At 36.1% G+C, this 22,190-nt stretch overlaps 1 protein-coding gene across 1 annotated transcript in view; it reads left to right on the top strand.

Annotated features, from left to right (window-relative positions):
• The window catches only part of Cntnap5 (contactin associated protein family member 5), a 772,002-nt gene that overhangs the window by 624,149 nt on the left and 125,663 nt on the right, over positions 1-22,190 (top strand). Inside the window, exons 14-16 of the mRNA XM_047547046.1 lie at positions 1,511-1,667; positions 16,823-16,950; positions 17,128-17,298. Of these exons, the coding sequence (XP_047403002.1) occupies positions 1,511-1,667; positions 16,823-16,950; positions 17,128-17,298 (456 nt within the window). The remainder of the gene's footprint in view (positions 1-1,510; positions 1,668-16,822; positions 16,951-17,127; positions 17,299-22,190) is intronic.

The raw sequence follows: 22,190 nt of genomic DNA, 5'->3' as shown, positions 1-22,190 counted from the left end.
TCAAAGGGAGCCCAGGCCTGACACCTTTTAGACTAATGTATAACGTCTCCATCTCAGTCTAAACCTGTTGTTTAGGACACACTATCATTTTGTGAATGATAATCCTAAATTACTGAGACATTATTAATCTTGAAAAGAATATCTAACAGGTTTTAATACACTTGAATTTGTAAAGGAAGAAATTAATATGAGCAAGACTCAGCAATAGTTTCCTATTAATTATATAAACTGGTAATTGTATGTAGCGTACCAGTTTTAGTGGGTTAAACATAGACTTCAGAGGGGTTTATTTGGTCCAAATATTATTGGCCTTCTTGACGTTTATGTTTTTTTATTTTTACTTTTTTAAACTGGGGATTGAAGCCAGGGGAAGTTAACTGCTGAGCCACATCCTCAGCCTTTTTTGTATTTTATTTAAAGACCGGGCTGCTCGGGAGGTTGATACAGGAGGGTGGCGAGTTCAAAGCCAGCCTCAGCAAAAGCAAGACACCAAGTAACTCAGTGAGATCCTGTCTCTAAATAAAATACAAAATAGGGCTGGGACTCCAGTGCTCCTGAGTTCTATCCCCAGTAACCACTCCCATAAAAAGACAGTATTTTGCTGAGTTGCTGAGGCTGGCTTTGAACTTGTGATTCTTCTGTCTCAGCCTCCCGAGTCACTGGGAATATAGTTGTGCACCACTGTGCCCAGCTGATGGGTTTCCCCAAAACTTATAAACTTAAAATTTCACAACAACTTTTAAAAAATCAGAATATAAGCTCACTCTGGGACTAGTATGGTCCTCACACAAAGTCATGGGAAGAGGTCAGGACTTTTTCCAGAGCCAATACTACTTTCTTTTTAGTCTCCATCCTCTTCATTGTCTAACGGAAGCAAAGGACAAAGATTAGGCTGATCTTGGTCCTGGTGGCAGTGTTTGTGTCTTTGGTATTCTTAAAGGAAATTTTAAATTCACACAGTTGGTTTTTTTTTTTTTTATGTTTGGTTTTAATAAAAGCCCAATTTACTCAATTATAGATTATTTCCTGATATTGTGGAATCTGAATTTGTGGCCCTGTCTCTGAAGGTTGTCACTAATCAATTTTCAAACAGTTTTGAAGAAAATATCATTTGTATGTTCATATATGTGTGTACATAAATATATACATTTAGGTAGATAGAGATGAGAGACTGAAAAAGAAAGGCAGAAAATAAGAGAAGAAAGAAAGGAAGAGGAAAAACAAGTAAAGAAAAAGAGGAAGGAATTAGGAAAGAAAGAAAGGAAGGAAAAAAGAGGAAAACGGAAAGAGTATAGAAGAAGGAAAGAAGAAAAGAAGGCAGAGATATTACACACATTTGTATGATGAATCATACAAATGATAAATCTCTAATAAATATCTCCTTCCTTCTTAGTGTGAATGTACACATACACACACTTATTCTTTAAGACATTTTCTTCTCAGTTTCTATGATTTCCTGTGCTCTGCTTCAAGCATGCCCCCTTAAGCTGTGAATTATCTTGTCTTTCAGATGGAACACCATTTACCTGGTGGATTGGGCGGTCCAATGAAAGGCACCCTTATTGGGGAGGGTCTCTTCCTGGAGTCCAGCAGTGCGAATGTGGCCTGGAAGAGAGTTGCCTGGACATTCGACATTTTTGCAATTGTGATGCTGACAAGGATGAATGGTAATGAGAATTGCAATCTTTCTACAGTTGTGGAGGAAGCATGTTAATTGATGCATGAAATTTCCCCAAAGAGAGAAGGATGTGGATGAGAGATTCAATAAGAACCCGGGCTCCATAATGTTTGTGATTGTTTTTAATTTTGAAAATGGCCAGTTCTAATATTTTCAGGGCTATTATTGAGGTTTGTAACATGAAGACATGTGGTTACAGCATTGCCTGCCTTCTTGTATTCAGAATCCTGCGTTTCAAACAGAGGAATGAAAGCTGGGTCTGGTGGCTCATGCCTGTAATTCTAGCACCTCCAGAGGCTGAGGCAGGAGGACTGTGAGTTCAAAGCCAACCTTAGCAAAAGTGAGGCACTAAACAATTCAGTAAGACTGTGTCTCTAAATAAAATACAAAATAGGGCTGGGGATGTGGCTTAGTGATTCAGTGCCCCTGAGTTCAATCCCCAGTACCAACAAGAACAATAACAAATGGAATGGAAAGGAATATTGAGCTAAGCAATTGATTCAGTGTTTTTATAATGGGTGGAATATAAGTTTGGATGAAGGGAGTGATGGGGATAGGAATGTGTAAATATATAGAAAGTTTCTCCTTTCTCTCATTGATGTTTTAGTCCCTTTCACTACCAACAAAAATACAGCAAATTCATGTCTATTGCTCATCTAATTAACCCTCATAGTAGCCTTTGTATTCCATAAGACTTTTTGACTTTTTATTTTGAGATTGAAAAAGGCTGAAGCAGATAGTTTATTTTTCCCAAGGTCATGCATGTCTATCACATAACAGATTCCTAACCTGATGTTGGCTATCTGTAGCCATAGTCTATCATACTCTCCTAATCCAAGTTACTTCTGTAAAGTGTGGTCTGGTATTAAGTTTTAATGCCCATTAAACTATGTTTCCTTCGTCCTCAAGCTGATTTGTTTGCTTTTCACTTTGTTAACTATGAAAATATGCACAGAGCATTTCCACACACCCTTTGGTATTGACTGTATTTAAGGCATTCTTTGGTTTTGGATTATGCAATTTTGCTTGCCTCATCAAATGCAGCTCAATCATATTTAAGAATTCCTATGTCAAGCTGCTCTCTGCCCAGATAAAATTTCTTTTTGGTACAGTAATTTCCTTTCACTGTTCAAATTGTTACCAGCAGGGACTATTGCAAACAAAATGTCAGATGGAGTCTAAATCTCACTTCGGCAAGGAAAGGGCTGGGTATTTGGCTCCATTGGGTCACAAGATATGGATGACCACTTCAGAACAGCACAGGGCTAGTTCACTGAGGCATGTTTCCGGGTGTCTTCTCTTCATCCCACTTTCTTGGTATGGATAGAATCAAATGATGTTACCTGCAGGTAGAATGGTCCTCTGGTTTTCTTTGGGCCTTTACTTTACCCTGCAGTAAATGTTCTCAGAGCATGGAGAGCACCTGCAAAAGAAATATGAGTTGTGTACTGATTGTGACCATATCTCTGTTAATATTATATTCCTCAAGACCTGTTCATGAGGCAGTAGACATTTGATGAGTAGTTGGTGGAGCAGATAAACTTTAAGTATTTTCTGAGAGGAAGAATGATCACAAAAATGTCTTCTACGAGCATGGGAGTTACATGCAATAAGTGTTAGAGGGTTATGTTGCTGGGAAAACCTATTCAAATCCTCCACTCCCAGCAGCTTTGGATTCAGTCATCTCTTTGATTCATAAGTTCAACTTCACTGTTTATGATATTAGACATGATTTACAGATTTACAGCCTTCAGTGGAAATACCTTCACTTCCTGGTGTATAATCAGAGAAGTTGATGTAAAAGGTAGGATGCAAGGGGAAAGTCATTGATAAAGGGAAGTGTTTCATCTTTAATGTGTTTTTATGCTCAACACTGCTGAGCAACTCCCCTTTTAGGGAAAAACTGGCTAGTGCTTAATTTACTGCACAATGAAGTCCAGTGGGGACAATGGCATCATTCACTTAATCTACCTATTCCTCTACATCCTCTTCTCTGAAACATTCCACCAGTCATGTTTTCCGCTCAATTTCTGGTCTTTCTCTCCTCTGACCTGCTCATTAGTTCATGGACCTCTGAACCCCTCATGTGTTGTTTTAATTTCAACATCTAGACTATGCTCAGAAGGACTGCTGAAGACCTTGTTTCCTCCATCTCTTGGGATAGCACATCTTTAGCACCTTGTAGATCATTGAACATCCCACCACCCTTTCCTCTTTCTTTAGAGCCAGCAAAACTCCCCTTTTCCTCTTTCTGTGGTTAGCAACCTATATTAGGTTATGAGAAATCATTACAAGATGTGGGTCTTGTTCAGCAGCCAACCTACCAAGAATCAGGAGAGAGCTGACCTTCCCTTCATAACATTGTGTGCCTTATTCAAAAGGGTCCCTGTTGAACATCTCAGGGCAAAGTCTAGGTGGGAAAAGAGCAAGTGCACTTCATCATTCTCATGAAGGAAACAGAGGCTGAGATTCTGACTTAACTCTTCTAGGTTTCATCCATTGTCTAAGGACAAGGCATATCTTTTGATACATGGATTTGGGGAATAATTTTTTCCTATAGAAGCAACTGTATGTTTATGCCATGTGACATTTACTCTTTATTGCTTATTTACAAAGTGTCCATTCTGTGCTAGCTGTCCAGTCTCCTGTGCAGAAAACATCTGGAACTTTATAGTCACTGTCCTTGAGACACCCATAGGGTAATGGAAAAGAAAATGCTGGTTAGTTAGTAATGAATGGACAAGTGTGATGAATTTGGTAACAGAGATAAGAACTTCTGTGCCATGAACAGGGGTACATATGTTCTGGAAGTCAGATTTCAAAAAAAGGCACTAGTTGAAATTTGAAGAACCTGAGTTGGCTAGAAGAATAAGCAAGTTGGTGTTATACAGGAAGGAGGGACCTCTGTGTTCTGAGACAGAGTAATGTGAACTAATATGAGAACCACTACATCCCCAAAACTTGGGTGCATTGGTGTCATTGTTGCATAGTTTCATATAGAGAATCTACAAGGGATAAAGCTAGGAAGGAAGGTTGAATCCAGATCACGAAGCTCCTTCTGTGGGAAATATCAATGAGCTAGCTCTGTCTGCATAGGGATTGAGGACATACAGTATGCGTTCAGACACAGCACCTGTTAGAACCTTGTGGAAATGCATTCATTTTTTATCTGTCCAACTCCATTATTTATCACACAAAGGAAAAGTACAAAAGCTGATACCATGGTGAAATGGTTAATTAGGTTCAACCTTCTTCCAAAATCATTCTTGGCCAAATTACAGTCAAGCTGCCTTTCTACATTTATCAGATTTTTGTTTCAGACTAGCATGTTCCTTTTAGTATTGATAGTGTTCTGAGTGCATCTAAGAAACCGCAAATGACTTTGCCTTGTAAAATTCCCTCAAGTTTCTGATCTCAGATTAAGTCAATCAGAAAACAGACTTGGGCTGGTACAGTACCTTGTAGAGGACAGTTTCATATATTACAACTCCTAGATAATATTGTCACTTAAAAATGTGATCACATGCTGAATGTTCTTAGTATTTTATATACTGTTTCTGATATTAACATTTCAATACCCAGTGAAGTTGGTTTTATTATCTCCTTTGCCTAGAAAAGGAAACTGAGGCTTAGAGATAATTAGTGATATTGTTAGTCACTTGATTAAGGGGGGAAAATTGTTATTTCACCTGAATTCAAAGATTCTCTTATCAATTACAGCAAAAAAAAAAAAAAAAAAACAAAAAAAAAACCTGCTTCTGTTGGGATTTCAATCATGGACAGTCAGTGAGGATGCGGAGAGAACTCCCCCAGGATCTTTCAAATTGCATTACTGCATCATGCATTTTCTTGCAACCTCAGATTGCTCAGGGCACCTTGGGCAATTCTGAAGCCTCTGGTGATTGAGAATTCTTTGGACTGTCACAATAAACCTCCTTAATTGTATAACTTACTCTCATATGTTTCACTGAGACCCAAATAAATGAGGAAAATTAGTGTGTTCTGTAGGATTGGTGAAAATGAGAAGTATCAAAAGATGTAGTGCATGTGGAGAGAAAATATCACCCAATGGATATTTGTAGAAATACATTTAATACTTATAGAAGTTGTACATTTCCTTTGAGTAAAAGGAAGCCTCAGTTATACAAGTAAATCTTATGTTGAGTTGTCCCTCAGTATATACTGATATTTGATATATGGTTCACCCCTCATAACAAAATCCACAGATGCTCAAGTCACTTGTATAAAGTGGAGTAGTACTTTGTTTAGAATCTACACATATACTTCCCTGTAATTTAAGTTATCACTATGTTTCTTATAATGCCTAATACAACATGGATATTATGTTAATAGTTGTTCGGCATAGCTTAGGAAATAATGACAAATTTTTGAAAGGCTGTTCTTGTTCAGTACACACAATTGTAAATGAAAAGTTTTTTTCATTCTACAGTGGTTGGATCTGTGGATGCCAAACCAGTGGATATCATGACTGACATTACCATGGAACTGATCTCTCAAGGGTTTCTATCTCAGTCTAAAAACTAAATAGGAAGGAAAAAGAGAAAGAAAGAAATGGTGACATTTATAATAAATAACAGTTTTACAACTAATGACTGTTTGCAAGGGAACATTTCTTCATTTAATTTTCCAATCTTCAGGAATCTTCCCAACTATGAGTTTTCTGAAGCAAGTACTTCAGACTGAGGGACTGTTGAAATTCAGAGAAAATTCCAGCGGCATCTGCAGCCTTAGAAATAGCACAGGGCAGTGCTGGGGTGTACAGGAGGTAGAAGCATCTTCCAGGTGAAGGATGAAAAGGGTGGGTGGACAGCTCACTGGGGAAGGCGGGTGGGACCTGCACAGTGGGCTCCTTGGTGACAGTGACCCACAGCCCAGATCAGGAGCTTTTTCATCCATTTTGCCAGGTTGAAAGGCAGAAAAGTTCTCTTGCTATGCAGCAGAGCATTCTTTCATTTGTTGTACAAGAAAGTGTAAAAGTTTTTATCTGATATTTTTTAACTCTATTCTTAGAATTTTGCCCTTAGTGTATTCTTGTACAAAGTGATATGATACAAACTATGAAGAAAAAATGATGTAGGGTTTAAATTCTGTTCATCTGATAAGACAAGAAAGGAAACCTACTGGTCTTTTTCTTAAAGAACAGAATATTTTTAGGGGACTATTTTTTTCAAAGTATGGAATCCTGGAGCTTTTACCTTCTGTTTAGTCCTTGATTCTACTTCTCTGCCACAGAGAGATTGTTTAATGAATGTTGCTTAAGTTATGAATGAAAAATGGGTGAATGACTTCAGTTGGATGTATTTTCACATCTCTTTTTTGGTAGATCAGGCATGACCATTTTAGGATTCATTGATGTTTACTTCACTCTTAGCCATTACTTATCTTTCACAGTCTCAGAAGAAATATTTACTAAGGTTAACACAAATGTTTTTGCTAGAGATTAATTTTCTTTTACTATCAAAAAAGTTAATTTTATTTTGGTACCAGAGTTATTTAATTTAACATTATGAACTCTAAATCATAAATGGCAGGAATGCCTTATTTTTCCATTGTGTGTGTGTGTGTGTATATATATATATATATATACACACATTACATATTTCCTCTGTCCATTTGCCCATTGATGGCCTCTTAGGTTGTTTTCTTGTGTGATATGTTAATTAACTTGATTTAGTAATTCCACAATTCATACATGTATTCAAACACTATATTATACACTATAACTCTACACACTTTTTATTTGTCAATTAAAATGAATTAATTTTTACAAAGTACTTCAAAATGATTATCTTCCTGCAGAAGATATCTTTTTGTATCTTTACTTTCAAGTGATCTTTCTCTTTGCAAGTCCATGTCTAATCTAGTCCCAGACTTTGCCCTTCATAAGTGTCCTTCATTCTCTTCCCATAAGATTTAATGTTATGACACTGTATATATCCAAGGGGGTTAAGGTTTTGCTATTTCCTTGCCTAGGCTATTCTTTGATCTCTCAGACCTTTGATTTCTTCAAAACCTCCAAGTCTGAGATCCCCAGGCTGGATGCAGTTAGGGTACCTCCTACCAGGTTGCATCCTGAGACATGCCTCTCATCCTGAATCCTGAAAGGAAAGGAAACGTCACCTTAGGGCACACTAAGCTTCTGTCCTTTATTTTTAAAATAATATTGCACAATCTCTACTGGTTGAATTTTATTATCTGTGAATTTGTTTATGAGTTTTCTACTTTTTACTGAGTTTTGGAAGTGCTTTTCTCCCAAGCAGGCAGGAATTATGAAAGGATTATCTGAGTTGTTACTCAGTCCCTGAATTCCCACATACACACCTAGCAATGAGATCAGGACTCGACCTTGTGTTGGAAACAAATGTGCTTGGCAAATGGTAGGTTCTCCATGTATTAACAGCTGAATGAGTGAGTGAGTGAATGGATGGGTGGTGGAGTACCTTCGTTTCCCCTCATCCGCTCCTCTTGGCTAAATATACACTCTTCTTGTTAGTTACTACCTGCTAGTTTAGACATTAGCTTTTTCTTTAGAGTACACATTCTGGGATAACTTGATAATACCTTGTTTATACCAGTGTCCTCGTGATTGGGCTTCAGAGTTTACAAAACAGAATGTTTCATAGTGCATTGAAATAGAGAGTAGAAAGGCTTTGAACACTCAAGAAGGAAAAAAAAAATTGGGGAAAAATATCTAATTAACAGAGTTTGAAAAGTCAATACAAGATCACCTCATTCTTTTGTAGAATTCTAGATGAGATAAAATAGTGGATATATTGCCAAGGTTAGTGTTTAGGAGATGATTTTTATTATTATTATTATTATTTTATGATGTCACCATCTCATCATCTATTAAGAGAAAATATCTAATATGAGCAGCATATGACCCAGGTGTTCTGGAAAACAAAATGTAACTATAAAATTGTCTTTTTATGCTTGTAAGAAAGATATAGACTGAGGTTTCTATTGCATCTGTTATCTGACAAACTCTAAAAAGTCAGATTGACAGTGAAGTCTCATATTTGAGCAATTGGAAAGGTGCATAATCAGAATACAGAGTCAATATTAACATTAAGTTTCACATTTGTCAAGAATATTTTATACAACATTTTGATTTTGGATTGCCATTTTACACCAAAATATTATAATTATACACTGCAATATAAGAAGATCTTGGCTTCCATTTTAACCCTATTTATCACCAAATTTATGGCATTACCCACATAATAGTAGTGCTTACTCAGATCAGGATCAGAATCAGAAGAGTTGTTTGCCTCTTTTGTCTATTCTGCAAGTTTGATTACAGTTGTCACTTCTGTTCTGCCACAACTTAAATAATGTATACAGGGAATTGTTTATCTGATTCTTCATTTTAGGAGTTTTTATTACTAAAGAAACATGATATAATTTTATTATAAAATATTCTAGGTTTTCAGGCATGTTTGAATAAAATGTAGAAGATCCCTCCCACTTTGAATCCTCTTATGTCTTCCCCATTTGTAGAATCTTGCTTTTTTCCAACCCTTGCCCCCCCTAAAAAGTATTGGAGATTGTTTTCTTGATTTCATTAAATAAGCATGACAATGAATGTATCATATATGTTTTAATGACTGCTTGGTGTTTCATAGTATGATTATATCATTACTTATTTTTCAATTTCTTTATGATGAACATTTGATTTAGATTGATTTTTTTTTTACATTACAATGTTGGAATGAAAAATTTTGATTTATGCTCTTTTCCTACTTTTCACATTATCATCATCATTATTATTATTAAATAGTATTCCACCATAGAATTATGATAGGATGTACTTTTTGATTTTGATAGGTTTGACCAAATTGCTGAAGGGACATTGGTCTTCATACAGACTGCAGGTGAATTAGTACAAAGTGGGTTGCCCTGGTCCTGTGGAGGGAAATGTCCCCTTCCCTGAGGAGGTAGTTACCATGGAGATATTCAGAACTCTCTAGAGTCAGAACACAGTCAAATGGGGTGGGGGGCATTCCTTATAACCCTTTCTTGCTCTGAAAACCTGCTGGACTCCTTAGCCAGGTGTGGCTTCAGGAGACAGCTCTGAAGGAATAGTTCAATGCTGATGCTATTGCTGATCCTCCTCCTCCTTAGTTACTTCGCTCTGCCTTTTTGGTTTCTATCTGGTGCTGCTTCCATAGCCCATGGTAATGCAGTTGGCTAACCATAAATAAATCCCAGTCTCTGCATGTTTTTTTAAATGTAGAGTCTTTATCATGTACAAGAAAAAAATCTATTCTATCTCTTCTGAAAATATCATGAGCTAATACATATAGTGCATTTAGACATACACAATCTTAACTTTTCCTTCCCTATTTTTCCTCTCTCTCTTCCTCTCCCTCTCTCTTTGTGATAGATGTCACTTCCTGGATACAAAATATAATAAATCTCTAAGTTATATTTTATTTTGTAATGGGACAATCCAATCCCAGAGTTTTCATTTATTAATTATAGATCCTAAATGATTTAACCTCTCTTCAGGTTCTTATTTTATTTTTTTATTTTTTTAAAAAGGGGGATAACTATCTCAGGAGTACTGGCCGAGTTAGTAATATCTTGTGCATCTAGCAGACATGGCATGCATTCAGTTCTGAAAAATGTATGTCATCACATGTCATCACATTTATTATTATTTTCTCTATTTTCACAGTATTATAAATAGGCTATAAGAGGCACTATTGAGTTCTAGATATTAAATTACTATCTACAAATGTACATATATATAAATGCAATAAGATGAATAACATAAAAGAAGGAATAACATACTATAACAAAGTTCATTCACCCATCAAATTTGAGGTAAAGAAATAATATCAAGGATCCTTCCCCCGAGAAATGAGAATTCTTTCTGAAAGTTTCATGGCAAAGATCAGCATGTAATGGATGGATCAGCCTTGAGTAGAAATAAACCAAAAGATTGATTGTAAATGTGTAACTGAAGAGTTTGTGGACTCCCAGAATTCTTGCCAAGGTGACCCAGGTGTAATCTCAGGGAGTGCAGGACTGGAAAATGATTGCAAATTAGTAAACTGAAACCTAATCAATTGACTTGTATCTCGAGTGTAGAAAGCCTGTGTGAACAGAATGGGGATGGTCAGCCCAAGACCCACGAAAGACAGCTCAAGGACTCTGGGCCTGATGTACTTTCAGCACTGTCTAAACAAGGCAGAGACTAAATGTAAATAACTGCTACACCCAGGAGACAGAGAGGGCACAGGAGAATATGATGCTTATTAGCAAATGCTTTGGTATACAAATCTGAGCTCACTCCAAAGGGCTACTCCAATTGCAAATGATGCAAGTTGAATTTTGTCACCGCTCTGAACCTTGAACAACAAGGTAATTATTATGAAGTTCATCCACAGGGTTTTTCTCAGGATTAAATGAGATCATGTGTGAAACCTTATTTCCAATGTCCAGGGAAATAAAGAGGCAACCCTTGCACTCAACTTCAGAGGTATGAGATGTGCAACTGAACCCCCCAAGCCATCTTTATTTTCCAAGAATAGCAGTCCCAATCTCTATCTAGTAATTTCTCCAACCTACACACGATTTTCTTCAGAAAGAACTTTTCTCTAAAAAAGGCAAAATGGTTTCAAATAGAATCTTATTGTTCACTTTCCTAAATATTTTAGACTTCAGGACTGGGAGTAGCTCAATGGTAGAGTGCTTGCTTAGCATACATGAGTACCTGGGTTCAATACAGCACTAGCAAAAAGAAAAAAAAAAAAGAAAAAAAAGAAAGTGTGTGTGTGTGTGTGTGTGTGTGTGTGTGTATGTGTGTGCCAGGAATGAAGGCAATATTGGAAAATGCTGCAACAAGGTGAAGTAGAGACAGGCTGATATGTTCCATGATGATTAACAATTTAATGGGAGAAGTTTCACTGGGTGAAAAGGGAAAAGGATGATTGTTTAGGTTCAGGAGGAAGAAAGAGGGATTAGGAATAACAATAGATAAAACAGAGAATGCAGACACTTATCTAAAACATGGTTTAGCCCTGAAGAGAAAAGGAGAAAGAGAAATAACTGGATTGGGAGGTAGATTTAAGGAAGCCAAAAAAGCATATGAGCAGAAAGAGCTGGGAAAAAGGGAGAAGATGAAGGTGGGGAATAAGGACAGAACTCAATTAAAAGAGAAAGTGGGCTGAGAAAGCAGGAGAAGATGGGATTCAAAATGCAAGATTTGCCAGGGCTGGGCTCCTCAAACCACGGGGAAGCCAAGGAAGTAAGTCACTATGGGTACAGATGCTCTAACATTTCAGATATCCTTGCATATAGGTGAGCTTATGTTATATGTAATATCAACCCATTTTCCAATGGGAAAATAATTGTATGCGCACAATTCAATTTGTTAATAAACACCAGAAATCATTGTGTATAATCAAATAAATATGTAAAAATTAAATATATGAGAAGGAAATTAGGGCAGAGAAGGAATAGAGGATGCAGAACATTTAGGGACATTTTTAAGGAGGAACCAAATTTGAGTATGGTAAAAATTTTAGAGTTGAAAAAAGAGTTGATTTATTCCAGGGAATGAGAGAGATGAGTATTGAGTCATTTGCATTCAAGCGATGTTGAATCACAGGTGTGTGCTCCGTAATCCAATAGTTTCAGCTCTTTTAATCTGCTTGCTTCCTGACTAGGACTAACTAGTCTAGAAAGGCATATATTTATGTCACTACTAGTTGTTTCTTTCTTCATATCCATAGTATGTTCAGCAAATGATGCCTCCACAATTCTTTATCAGTGACACTATTTTTAAATCAGTTTCATACCTATAAAGTCTTGAGGGCCATTTTAATTTCTTAACAGTAAAGTGATATTGAGTAAACATTGACTGTATTCCTATGCCAAGACCTGATTTTGTTTTCTTACATCTAATTGTGAAGAGCCCTAGGGTTTCAGGTTTCTAGAGTATTTATATTAAAAAAAAAAAAAAAAAACACAATTTTCGAGATTTTTAAATATATATGCAAATTATTCTTTCTCTTTATGTTTATTGTGCTAAGAACTAAGAAAAAAAAAGAAAAAGAAAAAGAAAAAAGGATTCCAGGAATGTTCTGATGATTGTGGAACACAATGGGATGGATATTATCCAGATATAGACATTGTCAATGATTGCATTTGCTTTTGTTGGCAGCCAAGTGAGCCTTTAGCTTATTTTGAGATTCTTGTCAACTAATCCCCTAGGTCTTTTTTACTGGAAAGTCTAAAGAAGGAAGTCATAATGCAAATAATTTCCTTCTAAAACAAAGCTATGATAGAGTAACTGGCAAGCATCAATATAGCACTTCAAACTTGCAGAGTTGCTTATGGCCATCCTACTGGTCATTCCTACTTTGCAACCACAGGAAACAGCATCATGCATCCCACTAGAAGGAAAGTTATGTGGAATCTATTGATTTTAATCCACTCAGATTCACACAAGAGCTTCAAAATTTGTTGAGGTCTTGAGTTCATCCTATAATTTTCTAAGTCTGTCTGCCATATGCATAATGTTTTATTTGTTACTTTGGAGTGATTGAAATAGGAAAGGACATAAAAAGGGGAAAAAACATTATCTCTCTTAATGGATTCAGTTGCTCAAATGACTATACTAAAAGAAGGTTCCAGAGCAACAGTTAACCAAAATTGGTTGATGGAAATAACATTTAGCATGTGGCATTTCATCACACTTTGTTCCAAGGTTACACTAGTAAATTAGCAGCTCCCTCCTCAACTCTGCTCTTTTAAATTGAGTGAAATCTCCAGATTCAAATAACAGCTAAGGGACAACCACATTGACTAATTCTGTGCCTCAGCCTTTCTCGTGAGAATATTTGAGTTTTCCCTTGACATATATGCTCTTTCTTTAGGCCATGTGTGTTTCTTTTTATTGGGGGTGGGGAGTGTTACTAGGAATTGAACTCAGGGGCACTCGACCACGGAGCCTCATCCCCAGACCTATTTTGTACTTTTTATTTAGAGACAGGGTCTTACTGAGTTGTTTAGTGCCTTGCTTTTACTGATGCTAGCTTTGAGCTCCCCATTCTCCTGCCTCAGCCTCCAGAGCCACTGGGATTATAAGCATGTGCCCCTGTGCCCAGCCATGTATGTTTCTTGGGGACCACAAGTCTGTTCCTCGTGCCCCTGACTCTCCATAAGTTGGAATTTTTGGCTAACCTGCCCATTCCTTCCAACAATGAGTTTTCCTTTCTTGCTTTCCCTACAAACATGCTTTCTATCTAGTGTTTTATTTCAAACATTACTGAGAATTTCATTAACTATTTATTAAGGTCCTACTCTCTGCTACTCAGCATGTTAGCTATTTTATAAATTACCAATTTTGATTTATACAGCAATATCCATTAGTATTATTAAGATCGTTTAGAAGGTAAGGTAATAGGTCCAGAGTGATCTCACTGATCCTACAACTAGTGTACTGAGCCACATGGATCCAGCTCTTGTTAGTTTGGGTCTAATGGAAACATTTTCCCACTATGACACAGTCACCTAAAATCTGTAGTTATAAAAGGCCTCATAGATTGTTTCATAGGAAGTCAGTATTTGCAAAATATTAGCTTTAATGTGAAAAAAAATCTATAGCTGTAGTCTCCCTACCTGTCAGGTGGTACCACCATAATTCACAGCATTTTATTATTCAATCTACCACCATCACCATGACCTCTAGCAACATCACCCCAACGTCCTACCCATTGTTTCAAAATGGTGGAGTTACACCTGCTACTCACAAATTAAATTAGATCTAATTTTATTCTCAATGCATCCCTGAGAGCATAAATAAATATGCAAGTTCCCCTTGATAGCTTAGTTGCCTACAGCCTGAACACAGTCCTTACATGTAGTTTATTGGCTAACTCAGTGTTGGTTCCCACAATATTTTTATTTTTTATTTTTTAAGATTTTTAAGCACTTTGCCAAGATTTGAAAATGGCAACGTCTCATGTTAAGATTTCACTTTAGCCCATTGGTCTTGCATTCATCATTTGCATTATTACCTGTTGCTAATGGAACATGCTGCCCCACTTTAAGAGGGACGTCTACTTTCTACCAGGTTTTCTTCTCACACCCTCTATGACAATGAAACTGAGATTCCATTTATGACTAACATAAAACTGGCTGCACTTGTTTTTATCATCTGCCTGGTACCTCTAGGCATTTGAGTTTGTATCTGTTTCTGTTGCTCTAAACAACTTTGTAAAGCAACTTACTTTTTCTTTCAGTTTCAGTTTTTAAAAACAGAAAAGTATTCTCAGTAATGTGTCTTTCATCATCAAACTAAATATGATTTTTTTCTCTGTTTTTGGAAGAGATTTTTATTCTTACTGTGCTATTTGTGTAGGCCAACACTTTGACACAAGAACATCAAATTGATGTAGACAAGATGCCATGGCGTGTAAGGGAGGCAGAAGTCAGCATTGATGGGCAGACTTCAGAATCTACCATTTTTACCTTGAAAGCAAAAATGGAGAGAAACAAAATATTATATAAAATTGCTGAGTTTCCTCAGGAGAGATTCTGGGTTTGATAATTATTTGGCTATTTGAAATTTGTTTTAAAATCTCTTTTTGTAAAAATATTGGAATGAATAGACAAGTTGATTCTGTGTCTACATAACATTCATAGACGTGTTTTCAAACTGAAACTACAGCCTTATTCTAGATCATTTGAATGTCCTCCAAATATGGTACTCAAATTATAGGTATTTTATAATGTGTTTCTTTACATTTTTCATTAATAGTCCTGGAGGGAAAAGCATGCAAGTGAATATTTGATTATTTAACTAAGATAAATTAATATGTGTTTTCTCAAAATCTCATGAGTGTGACACTGAATCTTAAAATTTAATTTTCTACATAGCAAGAAATCTCCAATACAGAATCATAGCTAGATGCATAAAAAATAAGTTGACTTGCTTAAGGCCACACAGTGGTTTAGGAACAAAGGAGAAAACTAAAGTAAGTGTCACCACTTAGGATTTTGAGCATTTAACATAGAGCAGGCACCAAGCACAGTGACTATATAATCTCACTTAATCCTTTCAATGCTGTTGTGCAGATGTATCTCAATTTAGAAACCGAGTAGAGTAAGGGTTTCAGAAATGAAATTATTTGCCCAAACTAACAGCTAAGAACTGAGACCTGTGATTCCAGAGCAAATTTGCATACTTGTAAAGTTCTGTCCTTAAAAACATGGGATAGATGCTGGGGCACCTTGAGAATATGATTTGGTTCCTGCCCCTTCTGCCATGTGACCTTAGGGACATTAGAAACTGTGACAGCCTCAGTTTCTCCATTCGTAAATGGAGATAATGGCACTCACTACATAGGTGTTTATGTAGGAAAAATATATCTATCTTTAGAATATTTCTGGCTCAAAATAGTTATACTTTCAATGTCAGTTTCTTCTGATTTTTACACAGAAAGAGGAAAAAAAAAACAATGGTTTTACCATATTTTTTCTAAACTTTCTTATCAAAAGGTAACTAGTTAATTTCTTATTTGCATAATTAACAAGAACAAAGTCAGACTCATTAATTTCTAGGATCTTTAATAGGAAGAACAAAATGAAAAGCAACCAGCAACTATAAAGATTTCTTTTTACTGGAGTGAAAAAGTGATAAGAAACATCTAAAGCTGATTAAAACCTGTTGGCAGGTGGCTGAAACAAGTCCTTAGAATGATTTTGAGAGGGATTTGTGATGTCCTGTTTCAAGTTAGTTGCTAAGATAGTTGATCTTTTTATGAGAAGTGAGGTGATGTTTAATGTCACATTAACACTGTGTTGGGCAGGTGGGATACGCTTAACCACATGAGCAACAGCAATCTTTGTAAACTATCAGTGATTCTGTAAGTACTTTTTGGGAAGATGTAAAATTCAGTGGTGTTCGGAAGCTGACCATTGGTTTTGTAATTGGCATTCCAGCCTTCTATATAAACTCCTGAGATGAAAGACTGTCTGCTACACCCCTCCTGCACCCAGGTCTTCTGCAATCAAATCAGATTACTTTTGAAAAGAGGGACCTTGACATAAAGTCCTGAGATTATTCACATTTTGTCCACTTATTTTTTTTTAATTTATATTTTGCAGGACAAATGATACTGGCTTTCTTTCCTTCAAAGACCACTTGCCTGTCACTCAGATAGTTATCACTGATACCAACAGATCAAACTCAGAAGCTGCTTGGAGAATTGGTCCCTTGCGTTGCTATGGCGACCGTGAGTACTAAATCGAAAGAAGCTTTCTCTCTGCATTACATGAGCACAAGATGTTTTTACTCCCTTATCCCTTTTCCCTGCAGTGTCCCCTCTTCCTGAAAATTATCCACAAACCCAGTGCTTTTCCATACTGCATTGAAAACAAGGAAACTTGCTTAAGGATATTCTCATTTGCAGGACACTTCTGGAATGCTGTTTCATTTAATACTGAAGCCTCTTATCTTCACTTTCCTACCTTCCATGCGGAATTCAGTGCTGATATTTCCTTCTTTTTTAAAACCACCGCTTTATCTGGAGTTTTCCTTGAAAACCTTGGCATTAAAGACTTCATCCGACTTGAAATAAGCTGTAAGTGCCCTCATTTATGAATTTACTGTCATTGGTGTGCAGGATAAGAGTAACCCTTATCTTTGACACCAACCACAGTGTGTGTTTTTACCATCAAGTTAATCTTTCTGGACAATGGTAAAATTAGTAGTGATAATTTCCAGTTCCTCTGAATTCTTTATGATTTAACTATATCCTATCAGCATTTATAAGACATTCTCTCATCAAAATGAGTACATTCCAGAAATTCCTATGGATACCTATTGCAGGTTCCATTATCTGAACCATGGGTATTTCTTACTTTAAGATTCCATACCAAAGGACTAGAACTTATATGAAAAGTAGAGATCATTATACATTCTGTTCACATTTGAGGTCTACTATTTGTTGTACTTGTGCTTCACAAGTAATTTCCTGACTTATCTCCTACCACTAGGATAGTGTTATTAGTCAATTAGAATTCCCACAGTTTCTCTGTCTCTTCCCCATGAACAGTAGTGTATCTACACAATTAGATGCCACGGTGTCCATCTTTTTGTAAATAGCCTATCCCCTAGATACAGACTTTATTCAGTAATAATCATCAAATGAAATGAAAATTAATAGAAATACAAATGGTAAAATGTTCTACCATTGAACAGTTTATATATGATCATATTAATAAAATATATTTCATTACAAAAATAAAATACAGTGGCAATTAATTGATTTCTATAAAAATGGGAAGTACCAATATTTTGATCTGTACCAATAATAAAGACACCAACACTCTGTTTCTAAGGCTTTCTACAAATTTGTTAATGACACCATCAAAATTGATTTTCTACATGTTTGTGTTCAAAAAAGCGTAAGTCATATTTGTTCATCTGTCTTCTTCTATGTTGAGCAGAGAATACTTCTTTAATAATTTAAATTAGATTGCTTCTCCACATAAAGCCACAGATGTGCAAATAGTTAAGATTCTAAATATAAGGATATGTTTGGTAGAGATTGATAAAAATTCTGTTTTACAATAAATTCTAGGAATTATGATACTGTCTATTTTTTCAGCATCAGTTCTAGCAAATTTCAAATATCTCTGAAACAATAATAATTTCACTAAAATGCTTTTACCTGAAAATTCATCATACATTTTTCTTCTTTTAAGTGAAAACTTGACAGAATTCCTGATGCTTTGTAATTGCTTGAGTTCTTTTAGGGTACAACCTCTATGGTACTGAACATTCTGCATTCAACAGTAGATACAAGTTAAACAACGACACAGAAATTGTATAGGTGAAAAGGCAGAAACTGAGCTCTTACTCTTTAAAATAAACACGTATTTGTGAGTCTGCATGTTTGGGAGCCAGCAATGTTCAAATACACTTTAAATAGTTGTCCATATTGACTTCATCCCAGACTATAACATTTATTAAGTGACAAGTAATAACATGTAGTACTAAAATGAAGTTGGCATATATATTATTAAAAATTAACAGTGACTTTAGCGTCTCTTTAAAGATAGATCAGCAAAAGATTATTTTGGTGGAGGAAAGTTTTATCATTGTCATTGCTTATAATTACTGTTCAATGATGAAAATATGAAACAGATACATTTTAAATGCTTATGTCATTCCTTTTTGTTCTCTGCACATAGTGTACCCTTTTAGTGCTCACAAACAGGGTGGATTGTACCATGGCCTTGCCCTTGTTATGCACATGACCCTGATGACTTGGGCCTGTCACTGGGTGCCCTATCCCACTGTTTATAGTTTGAGTGAAGCAATTGACCGCATCACAACAATGTGAGACTGCATGAAATATATTGAAAGCACAAAGCAAGGCCTCAGCAACAGAAATTGGAGATTTGAGAGCTCTAGAAAAGGTAACAGAAGCATTGCCTGGAGGAGTTGGCAGAGGTATTTGTGCAAATCTCCAGCAAATCAAGGAAGAGCTACGTGGTGTTTCCTTTGCAGTTACAGGACAAAACATACAAGGCAAGAGAGCCTCTTAATTGGGAGTTTCACCTTTCCCTCTAAAGATTTGTCTACTAATGGGAGGAAGCTTTTGTGGCTATGGTGTGAAATAAAATTCCTCATATTAACTTGACCATGCTCTGAAAATATGGTGTTGAGTGCCAACCATTACATAATATGGATGTAATAACCTCCTTGTAAATTTAATAAAAATCAGGCCCCACGGCCTTTTGATTCATTAAACCACAGCAAAGTCATGGTATATTATTGGAGGATAATGAGTTATAATTTAGCATTAATTACATATCAATGTCCGATTTGTTTGTACTTTGTGGAGCTGTTTTATTCCCCTTTGAATAGTACAAAGGATGATTTTAATACAAAAATTTAAAATAATTTTTGTAATTATTTGGTGGATTTATCATCAGATTAGTGAATATAGATTTCCAAAACAAGATTTTTATGTAAAAAATTAAAGTGCAAGGCCTCATGTTTCTAAAATATGTTATTATCTTTATCATTATTATTATTGTTTATAAGGGAAAATGCCCAAATTGGGAGGAATATCTTGCATTTTTTATTTACAGCTTCAATCACATTATGGATTTTAGGCAGATGGGAGGTTTACCCTGAACAGTTCATAGTAAGAAACCCATACACATTACTACTTGGAAAGGAAAAGCCTTTTTACCAGATGCAGTAGCTCCAAATAGATTTCCCTCCCATCCTCAAGGAATATTCCTTTATAACCATCTGAATAACAGCTTCCAAGGTTGATATATCCAAATTGATAGATAGGAAATAGCAGTTTTCCATCAAATTTCCAGGCCATTTCCTTCTGCATTACTTCCAACTAAGGCATTTGAATTTTGTCACCTTGGGATTAGTCTTTAATCTGTGAAAAGGAAGATACTTCACTGTGTTCTCAACTTTTAGTGAATGCATTTCAAATAGGATTGTGGGAAAAATTGCTGTTTGACAATTTTCTCACAATGGTGTGCATACAGAGTGAACATAAGGTAATAAAAAGACCTTGGATTATAGAGCCCAATATGGATTCAAATTTTTGCTTGTCCAAGTTGGTTCATGAGCTACCTTGTACATTTCTTCACCTGTTCAGTATTTATTAATGCACCATGGCATTAGCAACTCTCAGATACTAACTGGATGTGTTTGGCTACAATTAATAGAAAACTCAGTCTAAAGTGACAGACGCAAGGATGGGAATTCTACACTGGTGCTGGGACTCGTGGCTAAGCACAGAGTTCGTGGGGCTGGCTTTATTTGTTTGAATTCAGCAACTGAACAAAAGTTATCAGTAGTGTTCGTGTCTTCTCTCTGCTCTATCTTTTTAATATTTTCTTCAGGCTAGCTGTCCTTATAGCAGAGTTACATTGCAAGAGAATGGAATCATTTCTTCTTCAGCTAATCAAATAAATATTTGATTAGATGGTATACAACTCATCTGATAACCTGAACACCAAGGACTGTGCCCAGAGAAGAAAAGATGGTAGATTATTTATGCTGGAGTTCCCCCATACCTGGAAGTCTGGCTAACTCTGCCTAAGGCCTGATACCAAAGTTCAAGAGCAGGTAGTTTCCCAAGGCAAATTCTGACACTGCTATAAAAGGGGTGGTAGGAAGAAATCAATTATGATTTCTTCTAAGACACAACTGTTAGGATTGAAATGAATCATTGCATAAAAAATGCTCAGAGTGGTGTCAGGAACCAGCAAATAGGCATTTAATATTGAACATATGAAAATTATTAGTTTTCAGTGCAATTGTAATTCTAGTATCATTTGTGACCTAACATATTATCACTTATTCCCCAAGTGATTAAGATTTAATCTTTTCATTTTTTATTCTAATGACCTGTATGCTTTCTAATAATATTAATTCAAATGGACTCTATAATCCTTCTCAGTGTGAGTTAAGTAGAAACAAAATAAATTTCCTGAGTTTCTCAGTAAAATAAAATCATGTGTGTGTCATATATATACATATATTTAGAAGAGAAATGTTTAAGTTTTTCATTTCAGAGGTATCATACTAAGAATATTACTAAATTCAATGTTAATTTGAAGATATGATAGTCATGACCTCATAAAATAGTAAAATTTAATGCTACTAAAATAATTTTCACTGAATTGTTGAGTGATTACATCGATTAGTTTCTCTTCTAAAATCTTTACATTAATTCCTTTTGTTTTCAAATAATCCTACCTATGATTATCTCTGTATTGTACTATAATTATCATTGCTCAATTCCTCATCCAATATGCAGATGAAGAAAATGAAACTGGAGAGGATATGCAACAGTCCAGAAAGCCCTTCATGCACCTTGAAGGCTCAGAATCCAGGACTCAATTCCACCTCTCTGATCCTTACAGCAGCCCCCTATTCTGTAGAATTGCCTCAAGATTCTAGAATGTGAGGACTCAAGAAAACATGGAATGATTTTACTCCAGGTCTCAAGGCATAGGGCATTCATGAAGTTCCTAAGATTTGGTTCAAAACTGTATGTGTGAAAGATAAGAACTACAGCTGTCATCAGATCCTCAGAGAGTGCTTGTGTCTGACCAGTATAACAATATTTCTTTCTTTTAGTTCATATTTCTCATTTTATAGCTATGTACATGAAAGGTCAGAGAGGTTAATTGGCTACATTAAAGACTAGCAACCTCCTTATTCCACGAATGTACCTGAGATCACTCTCATGTCTGACCTGGACTGGGAGATGAGGACACAGAAATGAAGCTATGCTTTTATATTCATGAAGCTCAGGACTGTGTCCTCTGAGGAGACACGTGAAGGTTCACTAAGGGAACTCTCTAAAGGATATGGTGGACAGCTCTTCCCATTGAGGTCAGGAAGAACATCACAAAGATGCCTCTGGTCAGAAGACTTCTTCTCCTCGGTCAGAGCATTGGTTGACATTCTGTTGGGGCATTCCCA

The sequence above is a fragment of the Sciurus carolinensis genome, chromosome 3 (assembly GCF_902686445.1).
Source record: "Sciurus carolinensis chromosome 3, mSciCar1.2, whole genome shotgun sequence".
NCBI lineage: Eukaryota > Metazoa > Chordata > Mammalia > Rodentia > Sciuridae > Sciurus > Sciurus carolinensis.
This window is presented reverse-complemented; position numbering and strand designations above follow the sequence as displayed.